This window comes from Lissotriton vulgaris, chromosome 2_1, assembly GCF_964263255.1.
Source record: "Lissotriton vulgaris chromosome 2_1, aLisVul1.2, whole genome shotgun sequence".
Classification (NCBI taxonomy): domain Eukaryota; kingdom Metazoa; phylum Chordata; class Amphibia; order Caudata; family Salamandridae; genus Lissotriton; species Lissotriton vulgaris.
Genome location: NC_141687.1, coordinates 1224124029 through 1224148576, shown reverse-complemented (window position 1 = coordinate 1224148576; position 24548 = coordinate 1224124029). Strand labels below are relative to the sequence as shown.

Genomic DNA, 24548 nt, shown 5'->3' with positions numbered 1-24548 from the left:
CTTTTGGTGCCCCCAGGAAGGGTTTCCCATTATCAAAACGGAGAATCGCACGATGGATCTCAAGTGCCATTCATTTCTGTCATCAAGCAGCGGGAAAACCATTGACAGCACGAGTTCCTGCGCATTCCACGAGAGCAGTATCAACCTCAACTGCTCTATTTTCAGGCGTCTCCATTCAGGACATCTGCAGAGCAGCCACCTGAAGGAGTCCACATACCTTCACCAGGCATTACTGCCTAGATGCTCATGCAAGAAGCGATGTAGCAGTGAGACAAGCAGTACTGCGGAACCTTTTCCAATGACGGTGAGCCTCTTTCTCATACCTCCCTCCTTCCTTTGTTTGGTAAGAAAAGCACATTTTTTTGTTAATTGATATTGGATATGTCTTGGAGGAGCAATATAGGGTTGCATATTGGTGAAAGGAAGGTGACAAAATCAAAATGTGCTATAATTTACTGCTCGCTATTCTGATTCAGGTATGTGAATCTATGAAAGCTCCAATACTGGAGTAAGAAAACAAGTTACTTACCTGTAACTGTAGTTCTCCAGTATTGGAAGCTTTCATAGATTCACATACGCCCACCCTCCTCCCCTGAGAGGCTCACCTCGGATTTGGCACGAAAAGTATTATAGCACAAGTGCCTGAAAATCTGAGGGGCAAAAGGTTCTCTCAGGAGGGTTCTAGAGGGTGAGTGGCTCTGATTGGCTAAGGGAAACGTTTGGTCCTTTTTTTACATAACAAAGGTTATGGGTTGCAAAAGGGAAATGGGCCTAGGCCTTTTTCAGTTAACTCTACTGCTAACCATTGCTTTTTTATGTACCGGAGACTCCCGTCTCGACGACGGGAAAATGATTCAGTTATGTGGATCTATGAAAGCTTCCAATACTGGAAAACTACAGTTACAGGTAAGTAACATGTTTTCATCTTGCTTTGAGAAATTTTCACATGGGCAGGGTTTTAATGTGCCAGGTTTCACATATCCTTGAGGAAACGCCAGTAGCCAGGGGACCAAATTCAAAATGAATCTAGTAAACACAAAGCGATGATACGCTTTGCTAACAAGGAGTAGATAGTTGTACCTTTTGGCTCCAACTCAGTGTGGTAAACCTTCTAACGGTGTGCTTGGCTAACTCCTTCTCTTCCCTGCACCCCTTCCATTTGTCCAGTAACTGCTGTTTAATATTTCTAATACCTACTTGGCCCAACGGCCTGGGGCTCGGGTACAGGTCGGGCAGCCAAGCCATTTTGTCTGTTCCATTCTATAATTTAACCAGGGAATATGTGAGGCCACCCTCAAGCGCGGCACAGTCCCTAATTATAAGTTGGTTTAAATTAGAGGTGGGACAGGCCCAGATTCTCAGACATCGCAGTAGTAGGGCTACTGCTATGAGGTTGGAGATATACCCCACCCCCAGTTCCTCGTGTAAGATAAATGCTGGAATGGTGGGCGGGACTGCAGGAGCTTACGCATAAATGTGTTGTCTGCCCCCTGAATGCCATGGGAATACATTTTTTTTGTAGATCTTCAGCAGTGCAGGGAGAGGTTTTGACCTCAATCTTTTTGTGAAGTTCAGTGTGGCTCCCACCGCTCTGGCTAAAACATTCTTTTTATGTGTTCTTTGTGCACACCAAGACCCTCGTTCATCAAATAGTACCCCTAAATAGAAAAGGTAGGCACTTTAATTAACTCGGCCCCCTTGCAGAAAAACTTAACCTTGGCAGCATTTCGAGAACTTATTGACCTGGTATGTGATTTAGTAAAATTCGTGGTCAACTCCCATGAGCCAATAAAAGCTATAAAACCATTTAGGAGTTGTTGGAGGCCCACAGCGATTCTAGCAAGTAGGACCGCGTTGTCTGCATACAGGAGTGCAGGGATCATCTTGGCACCAACCCTGGGGATGTCTTTGCAGTTTGATATTAAATAGTCCCCTAGCTTGTTGATATAAAGCGTAAACAGCAAGCGGGCCAAGATGCACCGCTGTCGTACCCCTCTCTTGACTGCCCAGGAATCCGTCAGACCGCCATCTTCATTGTATCTAACAGTGGCTGTTGTGTTTTCGTGGGCAGTGTATCAAAAAACCGCGAATTCTATATCTTAACCCATGTCACTTAAAATCAACCATAATTTAGACCTATTTACACAATCAAAAGCTGATGTTAAATCCATAAAATCCAAATGTAAATTTCCCTTCTTGGCAGTAATATACTTCCCAATAACTAGATGCAGGTTATTGCATTGAGCCAGCATCCCTTTGCCTTGCCTAAAACCATTCTGTAAATCAGAGATAACTGTAAAATGATCAAGCCACACTGTTAGATGATCCAGTATCGCTTCCCCGTGATTTTAGCAGCAGAATCTAAAAGCGAGATCGGTGTATAACAGGCAGGGTCATCCCATGCACCCTTTTTAAAAATGGGGATAACAGCCATTGCCCACAAACGGGGAAAGCCACAAGAACAGGCTGCGTTAAAAACTTGAGCCAGTAACATGAGCCTTACCTCCGGATATCGAGTTGAGGACTTTATGGACCTCATCTACATTGAAGTAAAGGGGAGTGCTAGCTAAACCAGTAACCGTTTGTCCCTCAGGCTTTTCTAAATTGGCACCGCTATAGATATTTCCAAAGTGCTGTACCCAGTGCTCTGCGGGTATTGTACAGTCTATGTTAGAGTTTGGCATGTCAGAGAAAAAAAGGGCTGTTAACCACAGACCAGAATTTGGAGCTGTCAGCCAAGACACTTGCTTGGCCGAGGGCCTCCCAAGCCTGCTCTCTTATCAGCTTCTTCCTCTCCAGAACTGCAAGCTTACAAGCCTTCCTACAACTCCTGACTGCTGCTTCATCCCTTGGGTTTTGCTTGAGAGCCTGCAATGCTCCCTGTTGGTCACAGATCAGGTGCCGTCAAACCACTTCTTGATCTTCTAGCATCTTACCCTGCTCTCAATGGTTAAACTAGAAGCTATCTGCTTAGTTATTTTGTCAAAAGCCTCTAGAGTAGGTCTATCATGCGTAGTAGGGTCCATACATGCATGGATCTCTGTGGCACAAACAGCATACAGGTTGTCTAGGCAACTTTCCGGGATAATCCTTGTCCCCTTTAGCCTGCGTCCTTGATCTTTGGTACTAATAATTGTGTTGGAAATACAGCTAACCTCCACCCCTTTTAGAGTGACCGAGTGAGACAGCTCAAGTGTAAGAGTTATAGTCACTATGGCAGTTCCAAGAGATGCTCAGGTTCTCCACAACCGAAACTAATGGTGCGGGGAGAGCATGATGTAGTCAATAATACCAGGGCTGTCATTTCCTGCATAGGTAGGGACCAAAGCGGAGACATCTGTTTGCTGTAAGCAATGTAAATTATAGGCCGAGAGGAGACCTTCAATAAAATTGCCTGATGGTATGTGCTCAAAGCGGTTTGTCAATGGTAAAGTATCCCCCTGCTTAATCGTAGAAATGCAATTGAGACACCATTGGTGGGTGTTAAAGTCCCCTAGTATTATTGTGTCATGATAAGCTTGTTTGTCTTCCCCATAGTGTTCCAAAGATTCCTCTAAAGCTAGATGATGTTCTATCTCTTGTCTTCTAGAGAAGGAATTATAAAAAATAACTAGCATGGTAGCAAAATTCTTGAATGACCATTCCACTGCTAGTACGTAGGGTTATCTGCATTCTATCATTTTGTTTTACAAGAAAGTTTAAGTGAAACCATTAAAAGAAGGCCCCACCCTTTTTCTCTTCCCATATTCGAAGGGGTTGCATGTTTAAAGAATGAGATGAAACCATCCAGAAAACGCTATTGATAGACTCCCAAGTTTATTGTAGGGAAATGATATGGTGTCCAGGATGGCAGTACAGCAAGACCAGAAAGGGCGTCCCGCGCTGCGGGACCCCTGGTGAGATTTTAAAACTCCTCCTGACGCAGCAAGTTGGGGGCGGCGAGCAGCCGCAAGGCAGACGGGTCATCTTGTGCAGACCCCCTGTGTCCAGGACGGCAGAACAGCAGCAACAGAACGGGCATCCCAGGAAACCTATTATTCTGCCTTCCCCTGCTTGCGCCTGGCTCAGCAGCAGGAGGGCAGAATTGTGTCTGTAGTCAGCAGCAACACTAGTTTCCTGTTAGACACTGAAAGGCTGGTCCTTGGAAATAAGGCCCCCCTCCCCAGTACATGGGATCCTACATCCAATACTGGAATCGGTGTTGCGGTAGGATTCTAACATGTTTGATACCAAACATGACCGGTTTTGATGCAGCCCATATAAAGTTAGACATTGCGTAATTGACTTGATGCCCACTATATGTTTAAAATGGCTGCTGCACCTACAAAGTCTGGAAAATCAGCTCCTGGAGTTGTAGGGGGATGTTCTGCTCATGCAGGGCACCCTCACACTTAGAAGCAAGCACCCTGCCTTTGTGATTGAAAGGCCTACCTTAGGGTATAACTTATAGGTTTTAAATGCAGTGATCTCAGATATAAGGAAACTTATATCTGTTGTAAGTGGTGCTAGCACCAGCTTACACAGGCTGCCATGCCAGGCCTGTAGTCGCAGTTTGAGTGGTCTCTCATGGGTGGCATAATACATGCTGTTTCCCATGGGAGACCCCTGGTGTACCCATGCCCAGGGTACTTTAGTATCATATACTAGAGACATAGAAGGGTACACCAGTAGCCAATTAGGAATGTACCAAAGTACTTACCATAATCCAGTTTAGGGAGAGAGCACACTGACTGGTATCCTGATTGACCGGATCCCAGTCAGACTAGTCAGAAAAACAGAATGACACCAGCAAAAATTGGGGGTAACCATAATAGCAGATCCTACTTTCCTACAATAATTTGCCAGTATTTTCTTTAGAATTTGCTAGCATTTTCATTCTCACATTACTTTGGTTGGTTTAATTGTAATGAGGAGACAAGTTATTTTAACATTTCTGTATAGATATGCAATAATAAAAATTGATAATAAAATGTGTGTATTTTTTTGTTTGGAGCTGGCTGAACCAGAAAATAATATTTACACAAAAGTCTTTATCCTGAGCAAAAGTCCAGTAATGTTCATATTCCACTGATATGCAGTTGTAGAAACTTCTTCTTTTTATTCCAAGTGTCCAGTACCAAATTCAGTGTTACAGCTAGTCCATCATTATAATTGAAACCCTGTATTCAAAGCCTCATTGAAGTTGAAGTCTATTCAGAAAACAGTTATCGCCGATGTAGCCAACACTTGTTTCATCTGGGGTCAATCTCCCATCGACTTCCTCAGGTCTACAATAATGCAAAACACCATAACTATCTGTACCAGAGTGGGTTAATGGTATTGGACGCTTGGAATAAAAAGAAGTTTCTACAACTGCATATCTGTGGAATTTGAACTTTACTAAACTTTGCTCAGGACAAACACTTGTGTAAATGACATTTGGGGCGATCTGCCTTCAAATTTTGGAACATTGTGTGGCTGTTCTTTCCTTTATCCTTTGAGCTCTGCAGAAACTAGTACTGTGTTACCTTGTGCACGACCAATGCGCAGAGTTGGGCCCTGGCACTTTTACTTTGATTAGCAGAAAATACTTTACCTGGTAATCTGTATATTTTTGACATTGTTTGTATTTGATCTTCCATGAGGAACGCTGAACAGAAAATAATGGTTAAGTTCTTGGTGCTTAACACATTTTATAATAACACATTGTATTATCTTTGAGTGATTTATTGGTATTTATATTTGTTTTCCTGAAATAGTCAAATAACTGGTTGAAAAAAAAAAACCTCAAGTCTGTGCGCTAGAAAACATAGGTCATCTAAATTAATTAGATGGAAAGTTAAAAATTAATGGTCAATAAAGCAATTGTTTACTAATTTCAATTTTTTCTACAACTTTCTCACTAAATATTTTTTTGAGTTTTACATTGTTTATTAACATCGCATTAAAGAATATGCTCTACTTTATGTGCTATGCTGTACATAGGATAGCAGATGTGTGGTAACTGCAGTTGATAGCAGTGGAATGAAATTTTTTAAACTGACACTTCAACTTCAGAGCCATTGTTGCCTTTCTGCAAGACTTTGACAGACACTTGACTGTGACATGATCAAAGCATTGTAACCAATAAGTTGTCCCATCTCTATGCACCAGAGGTCAGCTCCTGATGACCCAGCCCTTATGATTCCACACCCAACACTGAAGAAACCTATGGTGCAGTCTTCAGGCAGCAAAGTCAATCCAGTCCCTTCCACACTACTGCATTAGATAGAGAATCACATCTCATTTATGTCTGTTGGGCTTTGCATGCTTGCATACTCAGGATGAATTATGCCTCCTGGGCACATACTCATGCACATTGTAACATTGCAAGCAAGATTTTGCCCACTCTCCCTGAAGTGTTTCGGAACTCTTATACACAAACAGTCCACGACGGAGAAGAAGCAGAAAATTGTTTTTGCAGGCTGGGCTGAACCTCCTGCATTGTGTAGATGGGGGCTGGGCACTGCTGTGGTGATTTGTTGTCATGTCTGGATGCACACTATGGGTTTCGTTGGGGTGCATTCTGGTACCTCTCATGGATATTATTTCTGATAGTTCCAAGCACTTTGACGACAAGATGGATTCAGCATTTTACAGATAGCTGTTACTGCGTTATGCTTGGGCTTGCTATTTGCCACCCACTAGTTCCATCAACAGATCTAGTAGATCGCAGGTTACCACTTGCTCCTAGCTTGGCACCAGAGGCAGTTATCTCAGCCCTTTCACCACCCCAGGTATCATGGTGGCAGCAGAGGCCAAGGTAGCCAGCAGAGTCAGTCCTGATCTTCATCATCCCTGGCATCTGTCACAGCCAAGTGACTCCAACTTCCCATTCAGGAGTCACCTATGGCCATTGGAGGCAGTATATTATACATGCCCAGCTGGCATGATGTTGCTTTGTAACAATGGGTCCTGCAGGTTTAAAGTCATGATTACACTCTTCCCTTTATAGCAACCCCATCTACAGTTGCTCCTGTATTTATTCACATCTTGGCAGAACCTGCCTCAATCCTTGCCAAACAAAGGGTCAGTTAGTGAGCCTCCTGAGAAGGAGAGAGGCAGTGGTTGCATCTTGCGTTACCTTTTGCTGTCCATTAAGACTGTGGGCTCTTTTATTCTCTGCAGATGCACCAGATAGGGCTGTCCTTTGTCACCTCTTCTTTTTGCTCTGGCAGCTTTGGCGACGTGGGTCCGACAAGACTCCGCCATCAGGGGCCTTAGGTAGACGTCTGGCTGGGAGGACTGCACTTCGCTGTATGCGGACAACATCCTGCTTTATCTGGCCTCCCCAGCGGCATCCCTCAATGTAGCCCTGGACATATTCTGAGTATTTGGTAGTTTTGCAGGATATATGATAAACTGGTCTAAGTCAGTGCTCTATGTCCTTTATGGCAAGCGGCCCTCACTCCCTCGGGGTTGCCAACTAGCGGAGGCTGCTGACGGCTTCAAATACTTGGGAATCTGGGTCTCTAAAGCTCTATCTAGATTTTACAACTATAATCTCCTGCCTCGTTTAGTGCATTTCAAATCGGATGTCCAACATTGGAAGTCGCTCCCGTTGACTCTTTTGGGGAGCGCAGCCCTGTTCAAGGTATCCCTTCCTAGACTTTTCTATGTGCTACTGAGCACCCCACTCCCAGTCGCCGCCTCGTACTTCAGGGACCTTAATGTTACTGTCCGATATCTGCTGTGGGAGGACAAACCACTCCGTATCGCAACACACAAACTCACGCTGGGATGGTTTGATGGGGCTATTGGGCTCCTGAATATCAAAAGTTATTACTGGGCCTCGCAACTCGATGCAATTAACCAATGCACGTATAGACCAAGGGTGTGTTATACGCACAAGCTTTGAGGCCTGTTTTGACCGGCCCGATCAGCATGCAGTGCATATATGGCGCGTCACCCTTAAGAGTCTGGTCTGGGGGAGGTTGGGGGGGGGGATAAACTCACGAAAACCATGCCACTTTGGCACTGTAAACAATTGGGTAGACTGATCTGTTCGAAGGGCTTCGATACATGGGACCTTATAGGCATCTCCAGGGTTGGTGATCTATGGAAATCGGGTGAGGTGTTCCCTTTTCCTGACTGCAGCAAGAGCACGAACTTGCCCAGTCCGAATTCTTTAGATATCATCAAATTAGACATGCCCCTTTCGTGATTCTCCTTAGGGGTGAAGCCCTCCCTGAATCCTCCCCACTTGAAGACAGGATAATAGATGGCGATCTACTGGAAAAAGCTATATCCCTTATTTATAAAAATCTCATCAATAATATGGCGGATTCCCTGACCCGCTTAAGAGTTAAATGGGATCATGATGTTGCGTTTCTAGATGATGAGTGGCAGGCGGCGGTGGCTTCCCTTGTTAGCTGGCCATCTCTTCATAGATCCGACTTGTCAGGGCCTTTGCTGGTTAACATGGGTTACACTCTGGATGATGGCTCTGTACGACAATGTGGGCAGGAGGGCACATTAATTCACATTTTCTGGGAGTGCGCAGTGAACCAGCGATACTGGGAACAGGTAGTACGCTGAATGGAGGAAGTACTGGGGCAACAGAGCCACTGTAATAAGTTAGCATTGTTGAACATCTGGGATCCTACCGATTTGAACTCCAGGGAGCTGATATGGGTCATACTAGGGCTTATGGTTGCAAAAAGGTATATCGCACGACATTGGAGGGCTCCAAACCCACCAAAAATAGCAGTTTGGGCCAATGATATGGACTGGTGTATGGTGACTAAAAATCCATCTATGAAACCAGGGGGTGCCCGAATAAATGGATGCAAATATAGGAGCAATGGAACGTATACAGGGGGGAGATTTGTGAACCACCAAGAGTTGGAGGCGATATCACAGGGGGGGACTTGACATTGCATAGTGAATATTGTCAATCAGATGTTGTGATTTATACACCATGAGGCACCATTTAATGAGTGACCTATAATGCTAATTTGTTTATTATCATCTTAACTATGCAACATGCCTTTCTTTTCAATAAAAGAGCTAATAAAAAAATATAGACACTGTGGGCTCAGATTGAATTTGGTCCTTTTCATTCTTGAATTTATCTTCCTTCGGAGTTTCAATTTTGAGATGCTGACTCTTGCCCAAGTCCTCTCCACCTTGGATCCTGTGGATTGGATGGTACTTTTGGACCTCCCGAACCCATCATTTTATGTACCTCTCCAGCAGGCAGTTTCTCTGCTTCATGGTAGGAAAGTAATCCCATTTTAATTTCACTGTCCTTAACTTTCATCTCACCGTAGCCTCTAGAGGTTTTACCATGGTTATCTGTGGTTGTGGCCCATCTACACAGGTCTGTAGTGCACATAATCTCATTGCTTTGCTGACTGAGTGTGATATGTCACAATCTTACAAGGAAAGTCTGTGGACCACCAGATCATGCCTTTCTTCTCTAGGGTTCTCCTTTAACGAGTTGAAATACCATCTTTGCCCAGTTCAGTAGATTCCCTTTATAGGGGCTGTTCTGGACATAGCGGCGTTCAAAGCCGTTCCGTACGCAGTGAGCCTGGGACATTCAGGATTTGACACAGATCTTTTTAGGTCCGGCTCTTGTTTCAACCCAGGCAGTTCTGACACTTCTAGATCTCCAGGCCATCTAGTGTATTTTGCTGTTTCCCATACCCATTAGATCACGTAGGCTCTGCAGTGGAACCTATGCATTCAGTTGACTAAACACTGTGGGTGCGTCTCAGACAACATCAGTGTTGGTTGACGAAGCAAGGGACCTACAATGTGGAGGAAGGTTTCAAACCTTGCTTGTTGCAGGCCATTCTCCCTACCTCACCCCGAACACAGAGTGGTGACTTGCATCAACTATGGGCTTAGGTAATGCACCTGAATGAAATGGAGGTCAGAGGTTTGTGGGCTCCACTGGTGCATAGTGTCATCACATCACATCACATCACTCTTTTAGAACTGATTGCATCGAGGTCTTTCCGCCACATATAAAGTCCAGTCCTGTGCAAATCTTAATGGATAATACAACTGCCCTGTTGTACTGCAACTAATAAGATGGCACAGTGTAACTGCTTACTAAGGAGGTTAGTAGTCCCCCATCCCTACTTTCTAAAACTCTCACTAATCCCCTTGCCGGTGACTTCAAAGAAGCGGGCTTTACCTATAACTGTGAGAAGTTGGCCTGATATATGATGCTCACTAGTTCTAGTGATTACCTTTTATCAGTCCAAACAACCCTTATGGTGATTGGTTGTAAGTCAACCTTATAGACCAGCTATCCTAATGGTAGCATGGACAAAGCAGTCTTAGGCTAAACTCTTTTGGCATGTGAAGCCAGCTGTTTTACCACATGTAACCCCTTGAATACCAAATGAAAGGACACCACACAGGTAGTTATGAAAATAAACAATATATTTATTAACTAAAAACACCTCTGAACTCTTTATGAGGTCAGGGGGCTAAGCACATGACAAGACTCTTAAGAAAAATACGTTAAGTTGCACGAGTTACAAGGTTGCCCTAGGGGCGCAACAAACCATATACTAAACAAATGGTATAAGGAAGTCGATAGAAGGAATGGGGCTGTTCAGAGGCTGTAGGATCACTGGGACTACACTATCCTAACTTTAGGTAAGTACTAGGAGGCCCACGGAACGTGTGTGCAGAGTGTGAACTCACACGCGAGATGCGTAACAACGTCTATGGACAGTACAGTTCAAGAAAAAGGTGAGTACGGACAATCCTGACTAGTTAGGACTAAAACGACTGTGAAACTGGACACTAGGAGAGTCAATCTACCACTGAGCACCGAAATGCTCTTGTTACCTCACCTACGGGCTGCGGGTGCATAGGTGCGAAGTCGTGTCGGGTTTCTGCGTTGAAGTCTATGGAGCCTGAAAGAAAAGATGCTGCAGGCGACCAGGAGGAAGATGTCCGGTGTGATCCAAGGGTGGATCAGTGAAGCTGAAGACCTGAAAGCAGAGGGGACAATGTTCAAAGTCACTAGCCAGTGACTGGAGTGGAACCAGGAAGGAACCAGAGGCTGTCGTCGCGATCAGGTGAAGAGTGGACGCTTGACTCTGCAGCCACGTGGACCAGGTGGTGTCTTTGACGACCAGGATGGAGGCACGAGCTGTCCCACGCAGGCTCTCGCTGTCGGCGGTGTCGGATCCGGATTTGGAGTCAACAGGCCTTGGCAAAGGCAACCCACACGGTGAGCGGAAAAGACGTCTGGTGCGGACCAGGAGGGTCCGGGATGCTTCTCTTTTGGAAGGAAGCAAGGGCCCTTCTGGAGCAACCAGACCAGCGGTGTTGATGTCGTGGATCGTCGTCTAGGAGGCCACTAGCCAGCCGTCAAGTGACCAGACCACGCTTCGAGCAGCAAACAGGCAGAAGGGCCCCACGCAGATCTCGTGGATGCTGGAGGGCTGGTCTTCGGTGCAGGAGCTGCTCGGGGCTGGGTCTTCTCAGTCCCCAAAGCACTTCGTCCAGGTTACCTCAGAAGTAGTGCTGGAAGCGAAGTGCAGTTTCTCCAAGATGGCCGGTCTCACGTGTCTCGTCGCACCCACGGATCTCAGCTGTGCTGCAGATGAAGGTAGAGGTCGGAGAGGTCTGGGAATCCGGGTCTCGTCTGGCTCTGAAGTCTGGATCCTCGAGGGAAGACGACAAAGTGAAGCCGCTGGACGCTTGATGGTGCCTGATTGTGCAGGGTGGACACTCCTTGCCCACAAGGGAGATTTCTTCAGTCTTCTGTAGCAGAATGTCGAAGTCCAGAGTTTCTTCTTGCAGAATTTCAGTTCAGGATTAATCTGATTTGGAATGGGACCAGCTCCTACCTTTATCCTGCTAAAGGGGGCTGCACTTTCACTAGGTCCCTCCTATGGGTGGGACCAGGAAGGGGGTGGTTACACCCCCTATCCTTTGCCCGCGCCAGAGCTGGGGCTGGAGTGCCCCAGCAACTGGTTTGAACCGGTGTATGCACAGAGGCACCTTGTGTGCCCCAGGCATGTCTTATTCCTTTCAGGCCTGTCCTACCTAATACACAAAGTCCTGTCTGGGGTGGTGCTAGCACCTCCGAAGGCAGGAAACCCTTTGTCCAAGCCTCCCTCGCTGGAAGGACTCCCAGCAGCAGGAGGTCAGACTTGTGTCTGGTGGCAGCATTCATTTAGTGATGCTGAGGCTCGAGGTGAACTATAACCGGGGTTCACAGTTAGGTACATGTCGTGTCCCTCTAGAAGGGTGGAATGCTACCCCCGTCGCCAGAATTGGCGAGGGGGTAGTATTCCAATTCGTATGACCTCTTACTCGACATGTTTTGATAATGCTATGCCAAGGTTAGCAATAACTGCGAGGATTATAATGCACTTAAGAGTATATGGTATAGCGTTATCATGGAAACAGCTAAAGGACTTGGTTCCGAAAGCTGCAGACAGGCTCAGCTCATGCTAGAGCACCATCTCACATAATTCCAAGCACTCTGCCTCCAGGATTGTTAAGGCCTGCCATAGGAGTGACTTATAGGAGTATATGTGTCCATTTTAGGTTTAGATATAGGTATACTATATCTAAAGCAAAGGGTGATTACACCACCTTGCCCCAGCTGATTGATCAGCCAGTTGTGTCAGATTTGGATGGCCAGCCAGGGGTGGCACAATACATGCTGCAGCCCCTGGTAGGCCTTGGGTTCACTTATGCCCTGGGTACCTATGGTACACTGTACAAGGACTTACAAGAGTGACCCAATACCAATTGATAAATGCACCTAATGTACATGGATGTCAATTTAGAGAGAGAACAGCTAGGCTGTGGGTCTGATTAGCAGGCCCACAGCCAGGGAAAGTCTTAAACCAGTGAAGCAAAAAGCAAAAATCTGGGGTGACCATAGGATTGCAGACCCTACTCTCCTACAATAACTCTTCAGAGTACATTGGTAACTTGAATGCACTAATACTTTGAGTTTCTGAGCTGATATCCGGTGTAGGCAAGCTCTTTAAATTGGCTCAAGACTGTAGTCGGTGTTAACCAAATATCCCATATTAAGTATATAAGTAAATGTATATAAGGAAATTGTGAAGCATATACATGACAGGATTATTGTGCTGGACTTCCTTAACCCTAGACTATTAATCATTTGTTTTTACCTTTTTACCCTGCTTGGTGAATTTTATTTTTAAACTGCAGCTTGCCAAATGTAAAACATTAACATTTCTTCCATCTACTCATTGCTTCTGTCAACAGGCTCATCAACAAAATATCACGATGCAGAAAGCATGGTTGACTGGTGTGGTGCCAGTGGTTGTAGACACAGAAAGCACTGTTCAGGACAAGGCTCTGGAGTGTCTGGATCAACTAATGCTGCAGCATGTTAAACACTATAACAAGTTTCGGGCTGATGACAGCCATCAGAAACTGGCCTGGGATCTTCTGTCTCTACTTAATGAGGAAAGCCAGGAGCTCAGGTATGTTCTATTTGCCATAATGATTTTCAGAAGGAACTAGGGAATTGTATGCTCTTTTAGAATTTGAGGTGTCATGTTTTGATCTTCTAAAATTGGATCCCAATGTTGGGGGTTGTGGTGGAGAATAGGTTCTGAAAAGGAGCATACAATTAAGCGTGATACCTTCATTAATTATGTACATGCATGTAATTAGACATTTGTTTCACCAAATTATACAAAATCTTATGGGTTTCACAAAATACATGCAAATATGGAGTGCAAGGAGTTTTGAGATTTCCTATTTCCAATTATTCTTTATTTGTAGTCAAAAGCATCTGCACAGACAATGCGTTTCGTCCAAAATGGACATCATCAGGGTTGGAATTGTCTTTTTGAAGATCACCAAGATATTTCTCTATTATACCCACCATAGCGTATGTTAGATAAAGACTTTGAAGGAATTAATGCCTTTGATTCATATTGAGATTATCGTATTGAACAAAATCTTAAAAGGGTTTGTGAAGCAGTCTGTCTATCCGCTGAGCTCAACGGATAGACAGACGGCTTCACATACCTGAACGGATGACATGCAAGCAATGATCTAAGGCAATTATCCGTTTAAGATTTTGTTGCACAGACAGGGTGTTGATCACCAGCGCATTAACACTACATCTAGAAATAAATTAAGCTTCTGGGTGATCATCAATACGATAATCTCAATATGAATTGAAGGCATTAATTCCTTCAAAGTCTTTGTAGTAGAGAAACATCTTGATGATCTGCAAAAAGACAATTCTACCCCTGATGAAGTCCTTGTTGGACGAAACTCATTGGCTGGGCTGATGCTTTTGACTACAAATAAAGAATAATTGAAAATAAGAAATCTCAAGACTCCTTGCACTCCATATTTGCATGTTTTTTGTGGATCCCATAATGTTTTGTATAATTTGGGGAAAAAGATCTTTAATTACAAGCTTGTGCATAATTAATGAAGGCATTACGTTCAATTGTATGCTCCTTTTCAAAACCTAATTACTTTGAGAGAAAGTCTTTTCTCTTATATTTGTGACTTCTTAGTGGTGGGGTCAGGGGAAGTTGAGAATCTCTACTATACATATATGAAAATTAAATACACTGGTGCAGCCCCTATTGCCCACACTTCTGTTTGCATAACTTCAAATGTTGTGATGGAGAGAAAGCATATTATTCTTTTTGCTCTGTGGATTGATCTTGAATTAGAATAAACACTCAAACATTGCTCATCTGATCGTAAAGTACATGTCTTGTAACCATTTTATCTGAAAGAGACACGTTAGTGATAGATTCCTTACCTTAGAATATTCCCCAGGCGTCAGACTGGATCCGGAAAGTTTTGCTTAGCAGTACCCCTGCGCGTCGGTAGGTGGCGTCGTGCGGCTCCGCGTCAGTCACTGGCGTCGAGAGCGCCAATATGATGTCACGGAGACTACTTTGGCGCCACCCATGCGCGCTGATGTCAGTTCTTACTTTTTCCACGCCGAAAGCGCACATCCGTATTGAGCACGTACCTCAGTCATTTTTTGACTACTTTTTTTAGACTTTTTGTCTCCTCCTCTGGTCTCCTGATGGACGTAGGGATACCAGGATTTAAGTCTTGTGGGTTGTGCCGCAGTTACATGTCGGTGGCGGACCCCCACGATGTGTGCCTCTACTGCCTGGAGACCTATCATGACTCACGAGATTGTCGAGCCATTGACCCGAAGGCCTTGCGGGAGCGACGCAGGAAGTTGCTGAAGGTCCGGTAATCCTCTCACCGCAGCTCCAGGTCTAGGGGCAGTTCGCGGAACCGCTCGCAGGACTGAAGCCGTCGCTTCTAGGGCTCAAAGTCTATCCCTTCAGATTCCGGTAAGTGATGCCATAAAAAAAGTTGAAGCGTGTTCGCTCTCAGACGTCCCCCCCGTCGCTCTCCAGAAGCGGATGAGGGGGACAGGGGCTCCGCCCCTGCCGTTCTTCTGGAGCCGGGGAGTCCTGCGGCCTACCTGCTATACCCGGGTCCATCGGAGACTCCCGAACAGATGCAAGAGTTTCTTGCTGCTATGGACCGGTATGCTATTAGGCCCCGGGCTCCGGCCGGCATGCGTTCGGGCTCCGCAGTCCCGTGTCCAGATCCTCTTTGCCCGGCGGCTCTGCCACCAATGCCACAGGATCCTGCTCCGGCGCTGCGAGGTTCAACGCCGCTGGCTCCTGCCACAGGCTCCGCACTAGGTGCTGTTTATCCTGGCCCTGCCCTAGTTCTCGGACCATTTCGTTCCGGCCTGGGATCCGCATTGGGTTACCGCTCCAGCTCGGCCCTGACCAGCACCGTGTATGGCACCGCTGGCCCCATTTCCAGCGCTGGGTCTGCCACCGCAGCCTGCTCTATCCACTCCGGAGCCGGACGAGGATTGGGACGGTTCCGAGGACCCCCTTGCCCGGCAATGTGACTCTGAGCAGGATTGGGTGGACGACCTCCAAGATGCGGGTGATTTTGATGTGTCTTCTGAACCTGGGTTTGCCTCTCCTCCGCCTACTTTGGAGAAGGGTGCTTCCTATACCGTGGTGCTGCGTCGGGCTGTGGAGGCTCTCCATCTCGACCTCCACACGGTGGCCCTTAAGACCAACCTCCTTACGGAGGTGCTCCAGACGGCGTCTCCGTCATCTGAGCCGCTGCTCCCTTTCAATGAGGCACTCACCAAAGTCCTCTTGGGCACTTGGTTGTGGCCGGCCTCGGGGGCGCCGGTGGATAAAAACGTCACCCGGCTCCATCGACTGGTGCCTGGTGACCCCGCCTTCTTGACCACTCACCCCACGCCTGAGAGCCTGGTTATTCAGGCCTCAACGTCGCAGAGTGCCTTTCCCACGGCTCCGCCGGATAAGGACTCTAAAAGGCTGGACCAGTTTGGCAAGAGGTTGTTCTCCTCAGCCAGCTTGGGGTTGCGGTCTGTTAATACCACCTGCTTATTGGGCAGTTACTCCCGCGCATTGTGGGATTCGGTAGCTGAGGTCTTGCTTCAGTGTTCTGAGGAGGTCCAGGCTGACCTTTCCCAGGCGATTGCGGAGGGCAAGGATGCGGCGAAGTTTGCCATTAGGTGTGGTATGGACACTGCTGATTCGTTGGGCAGGGCGAATTCCACGACGGTGGCGTTGCGGCGCCATGCCTGGTTACGTTCTACTGGGTTCTCGTCCGATGTCCAGAGCTCACTCATGGACATGCCCTTTGATGTCTCCCACCTCTTTGGCAATAAGGCCGACAATGCCCTGGAGCGCTTTAAAGACTCTCGTGCCACTGCCAAGTCTTTTGGCCTTTCCACGAAGACCACTGCCATGCCTGGGTTTTCTTCCTTACGTGGCCAGGGCAGGAGCACCCAGGCACACTCTTCCAGCAAGCCTGTGCAGAACCAGCCTCAGCGCGGCCGTGGATTCTGCATGGGTGGGTCTGGTAACCAGCGCGGGGTCAGTCCTCTTCCACCCCCACTGCTTCCGCCTCTAAGCCTTCCTAATGCGAGCTTCAGGGAGCACCCCATGCCAGTGGTTGGCAGGATCCCCCACCACCAACACCACTGGCACGACATTACATCAGACAAGTGGGTTCTGCAGATAAGCAGCCACGGTTACGCACTCCCCTTTCTGTCCTCCCCTCCGACCATGACACCTCAGTACCACCACATGTCAGGGGATCATTTGACGCTTCTCCGTCAGGAAGTCTCGGCCCTCTTAGCCAAGGGGGGACATTAAGCGCGTTCCTGGTCGGGAAGAGGTAGTGGTTGTTATTCCCACTACTTTCTGGTCCCCAAGAAGGACAAGGGGGGGCATGTGTGCCCCATCTTGGACCTCCGGGACGTCCATTGCTTCCTCCGGAAGGAGAAGTTCAGGATGCTGACTCTGGCTCAGGTCCTGACTGCCCTGGACCCTGGAGACTGGATGGTGGCATTGGATTTGCAGGACGCATATTTTCACATCCCGTCCTGCCGGCCCACCGGGGCTACCTGCGGTTCACGGTAGGCCAGGAGCAATTTCAGTTTGCTGTGCTCCCCTTCAGCCTTATCAGTGCCCCTCGGGTGTTCATGAAGGTGATGGCGGTGGTCGCTGCTCATCTGAGCAGGTCAGGGGTGTCATTCTTCCCCTACCTCGACGACTGGCTGTTGAAGGCGGGCTCGCCCCAGGCAGTCATCACCCACCTCCAGACTACTACCGACCTCTTGGATTTGCTGGGGTTCTCCATCAATGTGCCGAAGTCGTACCTGAGTCCCTTTCAGAAGCTCCCCTTCATCGGAGTTGTTCTTGATTCGACGTTGTTTTGGGTTTATTCTCCCGAGCAGCGGGTCCAGGATATTCAGGCTATGATTCCGCTCTTTCAGCCTCTATCCTGGGTGTTTGTCAGGCTGACCCTCCGGTTTCTGGCCCTGATGGCCTCCTGTATCCTGCTGGTGACACATGCCAGATGGCATATGCGGGTGCTGCAGTGGGACCTGAAGTTCCAGTGGGCACAGCATCAGGGCAACCTGTCCGATTGCGTCCGGATCTCGGAGGGCGCTGCACAACAGTTGCAGTGGTGGCTCATGAATCGCGATTGGGTCAGTGGCAGATCCCTCTCCCTTCCCCAACCGGAGTGCACAGTGGTGACTGATGCGTCCCTCCTGGGATGGGGAGGCCACATGGGAGAGGCAGAGATCAGAGGCCTCTGGTCTCCGGCGGAGTCCCTGGTCCATTTCAACCTTCTGGAGCTGCAGGCGATCTGCCTTGCACTGAAGGCATTCCTTCCCTCTGTCGGGGGAAGTGTAGTGCAGGTGTTCACGGACAACACCACCACCATGTGGTATTGCAACAGTCAGGGTGGGGTGGGGTCGTGGACCCTATGTCAGGAGGCTCTCCGCCTCTGGACATGGCTGGAACATCAAGGCATTATCTTGGTGGTTCAACACCTGGCTGGTTCTCTGAATGCCAGGACAAACTAACTCAGCCGCCGGTGCATGGTGGATCACGAATGGCGTCCGAACTCGGACGTGGCGCAAGGTCTCTTTCTGCAGTGGGGAGAGCCTGTTAGATCTATTCGCCACCGAAGAGAACGCACAATGTCATCAGTTCTGCGCGTTGGAATTTCCAAGGCGGCACTCGCTCAGAGACACTTTTTGTCGCGAGTGGAGTTGCGGACTGTTGTACGCCTTTCCGCCTGAACCACTTCTGCCCAGAGTGCTGAAGAAGATCAGACGCGACCGGGCCCAAGTCTTTCTTGTGGCTCCGGACTGGGCTTGAAGAGTATGGTATCCTGAACTACTCAGTATCAGCATCGATCTCCCGATCCGTCTGCCTCTTCGGGAGGATCTTCTGTCACAGCAGCAGGGGACGGTCCTCCACCCGAACCTTTCCAGCCTCCACCTCTATGCATGGAGATTGAGCAGCGACAGTTGACACCTTTCGATCTTCCTCCTGAAGTCTGGGATGTTATTTTGGCGGCCAGGCGGCCCTCCACCAAAACAGTATACGCCTGCAGGTGGAACAAATTTGTGGCATGGTGTACAGCAAAGGTAGTGGATCCCCTTTCTGCCCCTCTTTCTGAGGTTTTTCTGTTCCTTCTGTCTTTGGATCGAGAGGTAGGGTGCACTCCAATTTATTCTCATTCTTGTCAATTTAAATTGCTTTGTATTGATTTATGCGTGCATTCTGGGTTCGTGGTCCGCCCTTCCGCCACGTAGGTAAATCAAACATTAAGTCCTGGGAACGGAATCCTGCTCCCATGCCAGAAGCACTGCTTGAAACTGCTTGTTGCAATGAGTGTACCACAATAAAGTTGCGTTGTGAGTCTTTTATTCAAATTAATTCCGAAGTAATCAATATTTTACTCCATTTCAATCAGTCGCATGGCTCGACATGCGACTGACTGAAATGGAGTAAATCTTCTAAACCGCCTTTCCTCTCTGTTCATCCGGACAAGGTGGTTTTAAGGACCCGTCCTTCTTTTCTGCCAAGGGTTGTCACACCCTTCCACATCGGGCAGACCATCACTTTTCCCACCTTCTTTCCGCCTCTGCATCCTTCAAGGGAAGAGGAGAGGCTCCACCGTCTGGACCTGAAACTTGAGCTCGCATTCTGTCTGCAGCGTACACAGCAGTTTCGGGTGGATGATCAGCTTTTTGTAGGCTACGTGGGCGCCAAGAAAGGTTGGTAGGGCTGTGCGCAATAGGAGCATCTCCCGGTGGGTCGTTCTGTGCATCAAAGCATGTTACTCCTTGGCCAAGAAGGAGCCTCCTGTGGGGCTGCGTGCCCATACGACCAGGGCTAGAGCAGCCACTACTGCCTTGGGATGCAGCGTTCCCTTGCAGGACATTTGTCAGGCAGCTACGTGGGCCTCGCTGCACACATTTACAAAACACTGCTGCCTTGACAGTCCGGTCCAGAGAGACGGCTTCTTTGGCCGTTCTGTGCTCCGTGTCTTTCGGGTGTAATCTTGTTTGCAGACCCACCACTGGGGTTGGTATTGCTGGGGTGTCTATTCTAAGGTAAGGAATCTATCACTAACGTGTCTCTTTCAGATGCACAAGTTACTACTTGTGTAACAATATTATCTGTAAGAGAAATTAGTTAGTGATAGATTCCTTACCGCCCCACCCATCCTCCCCGTTCTGCGAACTGATTACTAGGGTTAAGGTCAACCCCTTTTAGGGCCCTAGTTTTCTGCACCAATGGTCAGTATCTTGCATGGCACTGCGTTTAGGCGCGGAAAGTACAGAAATGACGTCCGTGTGCATCGGTGGCGCCTAATTAGTCTCTGTGACGTCATCTTGGCGCTCTTGACGCCAGTGACTGACGCGGAGCTGCACAACGCCACCTACTGACGCGCAGAGGTACTGCTAAGCAAAACTTTCCGGATCCAGTCGGACGCCTGGGGAATATTCTATGGTAAGGAATCTATCACTAACTAATGGCTCTTACAGATATATTGTTACACATGTAGTAACTTGTGCTTCAACAGCAAATTTCAAACATTGTGCTCATAATAGCAAACTAGTGGAATTTAAGAGCCTGCAGTATCACAGTGGTGTAAGAATTTGAGGTAACATTTGGTAAATCTAGGGATGAAGTGTGGTCGCCTGCAGCTGCATCAGATGGCTAGATTCTCAGAATGTTTGCATTTGAATAGTTGAATCTTTCCTTGATTCACATGCTGTTTAAATATTCCCATGCATTCCGGTTTACGTTTTGTGAACAATAGAAAAAAACTTTCACAAGAAAAGCTGCAGGTGGGGGACAAGTCTGGCAGAACTCAAAGGGGGGCTTGACTCTTGAGGGTGTCTGGAGCCGAGAGACACAGTTTACGTGATCCCGGTCAGTGGGGCCTCGGGTACAGGGTGTTTAGTCTGGCGGGTCGCTGTAGTTCGAGGCTCTCACTTGGCTCTGGTGAAATGGAGAGGGAGAGGAAACCGGGCACGAGGGCTGCTCTCAATGAAGCCCTTGTGGATCCTTTAGTCCCTGGATGGAAGGTTGGTGTGTGCATCAGTGGTGTCAAGAATGGACATGCAACAAGCCTGGGATGATACAAGGGCTCTGGTACCCAGGATATTGGTGCTGAGAGGCTCCTGGGGAAGGGGGTCAGTGTCTGAAAGCGACAGGCCTGACCTCCTGGACTCACAACAACCTCTTCCTGGTGAGTGTCTCCCTCAGTGGGCACGATGGCCTGGAAGACTAAGTACCGGGTCGATTCAGTCTGTGCCTGCAGATGCAGGGGAATGGCTACTCCACACAAATTCCAAAAGGTTTCCTGAAGCACTGTTAAGCCAATATTTGTAGGTCCTGAAACAGACTTGTGGTCTAGGAGATGCTGCTTTAACTACAGAAGAAAAAGCTTTATAAAGGCCCCAGTGATCAACACTTTTTATAGACTTGCATGACCTGAGATCTTAAACACAGTCACAAAAGGCTTGAAGGTACTTCTTCCATAGCCTTTAACATGTAGCTCTTGAGGCTACCTACGTGACCAGCACCTCCTTATCACACCAGGTTTAGTCATTAAGGGTGCTACCTTGTAGCGATTGCATTGTAACATATACTAATAATACCATGTTCCTTTCATATGAAGCGATGTGCACGAATGATACTGCTGCACAAGCATGTGAAATATAGTAATAGAACTGTTTCGTCAGTTAGTGGCTTCAAACCCCAGAGAGACTAATCCTTTATGGATTCACGGCCCCAGAAAGAAAATATTCAGGCCTTGGGGTCCGATAGGCTGCAACTAATGATTGGTATCTCTCCCTCTTAATTATGTCTATTAAAACTAGCAAGCCTCTAGATTACTCCGATCTGACGACCTTTCTTTTCTCTTCCAGTAATAGTAGGTGCTCCCACACCTGTCCTGATGATCTCAACTGAATGAGAACTTATACAGGGACACTGGCCTCATTGAACCATTGTTCACCTAATAACTCACCCGTGGCCTACTCCAGTTTGGTGTGTAGTGCATTTGTGGTTTACGTGTGCTGGGTGTATGTTTGCCTGTGAGTGGTACAATACAAGGATAATGCAGTAGTGTGCAGTTTGTATGTATGTTATATGTATGTGCTGTTAATGGTACAATACATGGAAGACTCTTGGGACCCTTTTAGGAGATCCAAGGCTTCCTGGTGAAACATCAGACGGTAGATGAACCCTCCAGACATATTTGTTGTTTGCTGCATTCCTGTGAGCTGGATGGGACAATTTGGAGGAAGGGAGAGCTACGGTGCTCTGATTCAGAAATAAGTAATTGGGAAGGAGCTGGGTACATCTCAGGAACGACATGAAGCTGATAAGAGAATCATAAAGAGTGGAGCCCGATTCTCTGCTGTAATCTTTTAATACCCATATCACTGTGGCTGATGTCCAGGTGCGAACCGCTAGTCACTCCTATGGCCTGTGTTGTGAGGCTATCCGATTTGGAGTTGCTTCTGCTGTGACAGAGTGCTTTCTGGAGGAAGAGAAGGAAGGAGAGGGAGCTTCAAAAGGAAGCAAACCCCCAACATAAACATCAAAAACTCCGAATCTAAATCACATTTGGTGATTGGAAATGGACTATAAAATGGGGACCTTGAGACTCCAATAATTTACTGTCAAGCAGCCTATCGGACTGTGCAAGGAGAAGCTCTGCAAGACAATGACTGGGGCCAAAGCTGTTAGTTTCCCAGCTAGTGGATGGGACATTTCCCAGGGAAACTATGCCCACCAGTGCTGGAGCACCAGCGCTTGCCTGCTGTCCAAGACCAGTGTGCCCTGTGGGAAAGGGAGAGGGTTTGGGAGATTGCTGTCCTGTGGGAAATTCTGGTGAGTATATCCCCATAGCGAGGTGTAAGGAAATAGCTACTGCTCCGATCAGGTTGTTACCTGTGTGCAGGGGAAGTTGGCAACAGTCATATGACAGAGGAGGGCTGTTGTGAAATGAGCTGCTATCATTGCTGCACTGAACGGGTGATCACAAAAGTGCAGGTTAAGTCTGTGACACCGTATGCCAGTTTGTGCTGTCATGAAGAGAGCTACTGTGCCGATCAGGTCAGAGCCCATGCACAGTGGAAGTGTGAACTGGGGGAGATCATCTGAGGAGAGAGGCTGCTGTGGTGACCCTAGTGGGCCTTTCCATGACTGAGGACCTGTGCCAGGATCTTAATTCCCCCCCCCCCCCCCCTCCCCGCTCCTCATAGGTAGAGCTGGAGAATTTTCTTAGCTTGGAGCAGTGTCGAGAACCCCTCGACCGCTGCAGGATGGTGTGTGAGGTTCTCAAGGACAGTCAATTACCGCTTGTCTGGTCCGCGTGTGAAAGTCTTATTGGAGAGAACCGCTGTAGGTCCAGCACCCGCTGAAAGGGTGCGGTCAGAGACTACAGACGCTCTGATTCTGCTGTCATGGTTAAGTCTGATTTCAGGCCAATCGAGCACCGGTGAACTTGCTTGCTAGATAGCAGTTCTGTGCTGTAACACTTTAGATGAGTCAGAGTTTATTACAAAATCAAGTATTAGACTGGACAGTTGTTTTTTGTGTGTATTTTTCAGTTGTGAGCCTGCGTTCACCCTGCTGTATCTACTTGACCCCCTCGCGACCCCCTCACCCCAGAATATCACTCATAGTCAAGTACCACTACTTGGCCCAGTTGCTCAGGCTCTATAGTAGGTCGTCCCTGGGACATCACAAGTAAAAAGCTGCAACCCCAATGTTTGCACCTAGTAATCCTTGTGTGTCCTGTGCGTTCTGAATGAGATTCCGATACTGACCTGCAAGACCTTCAGATAATGTATTAGCTTAGACATTTTTGCAACACACAGTGCAGTTTAGTCATCTTTTAGTAGAGATGCAATTCACAAGTTCAATCTTTGCACTACAGCTAGCATATAGGCATTAACACTACCTGCTATAGCTCGTCTTTTTACATATTTATTAAAGGAAGTCCATACTTTTTTGAAGATAAGCGTTTAGTCATTTACAACTGTGGTATGTCTCTTTTAATTATATCTTTAATAGTTTAGACCCACTAAAGATTTACAATGATGAGTTTGCATGATTTTAAAATTGTGCAATGGGAGTCTAGTTGCCAAGAACATGTGAATGATCAGCCTGCTTGTCATGGATAGAAACAGCAGTAGGTCAGGTTCAAGAGTTCCCGGTTACAACTTATATAATTTACACTATCATATCATAGTATCTTTGAATCTTTGGACGTGTCCACCCCATGTGAATCATGGTGCCTCTTTTATCGCATCCTCTCTGATAATGGTCTGGGTGTCAAACACCACATGTAGTCTTCCCTGCGTGAAATATCCTCGCAGCAGTATGGGGGTACACATTCTATTGGTGTTGTGAACCAAAATAACTTTTTGCTGTCTGTACTCATTTATACCCTGTGCGTCTTCTCAGATTTATTACTGAGCTCCACTTCCCATCTCGATCTATCCATATATTTATTTTTAAGTGGTTGTGAGTTGCACTTTAACAATCTACAGAGATTGGAGATGCAATTTAATGCACACGATTCAGAAAAAAAATCCATTGGTCCCCCCCCCCCCCCCCCCCCCCCCCCCTATATTTTTGTGATTGTGTCCCTCTTTCTCTTTATTGTTGTCTTTGGAA

At 47.3% G+C, this 24548-nt stretch overlaps 1 protein-coding gene across 1 annotated transcript in view; it reads left to right on the top strand.

Moving 5' to 3' along the window:
• Window positions 1-24548, top strand: part of NCAPD3 (non-SMC condensin II complex subunit D3) — a 1036822-nt gene that overhangs the window by 501889 nt on the left and 510385 nt on the right. Inside the window, exon 16 of the mRNA XM_086956941.1 lies at window positions 13243-13463. Coding sequence (XP_086813067.1) covers window positions 13243-13463 — 221 coding nt within the window. The remainder of the gene's footprint in view (window positions 1-13242; window positions 13464-24548) is intronic.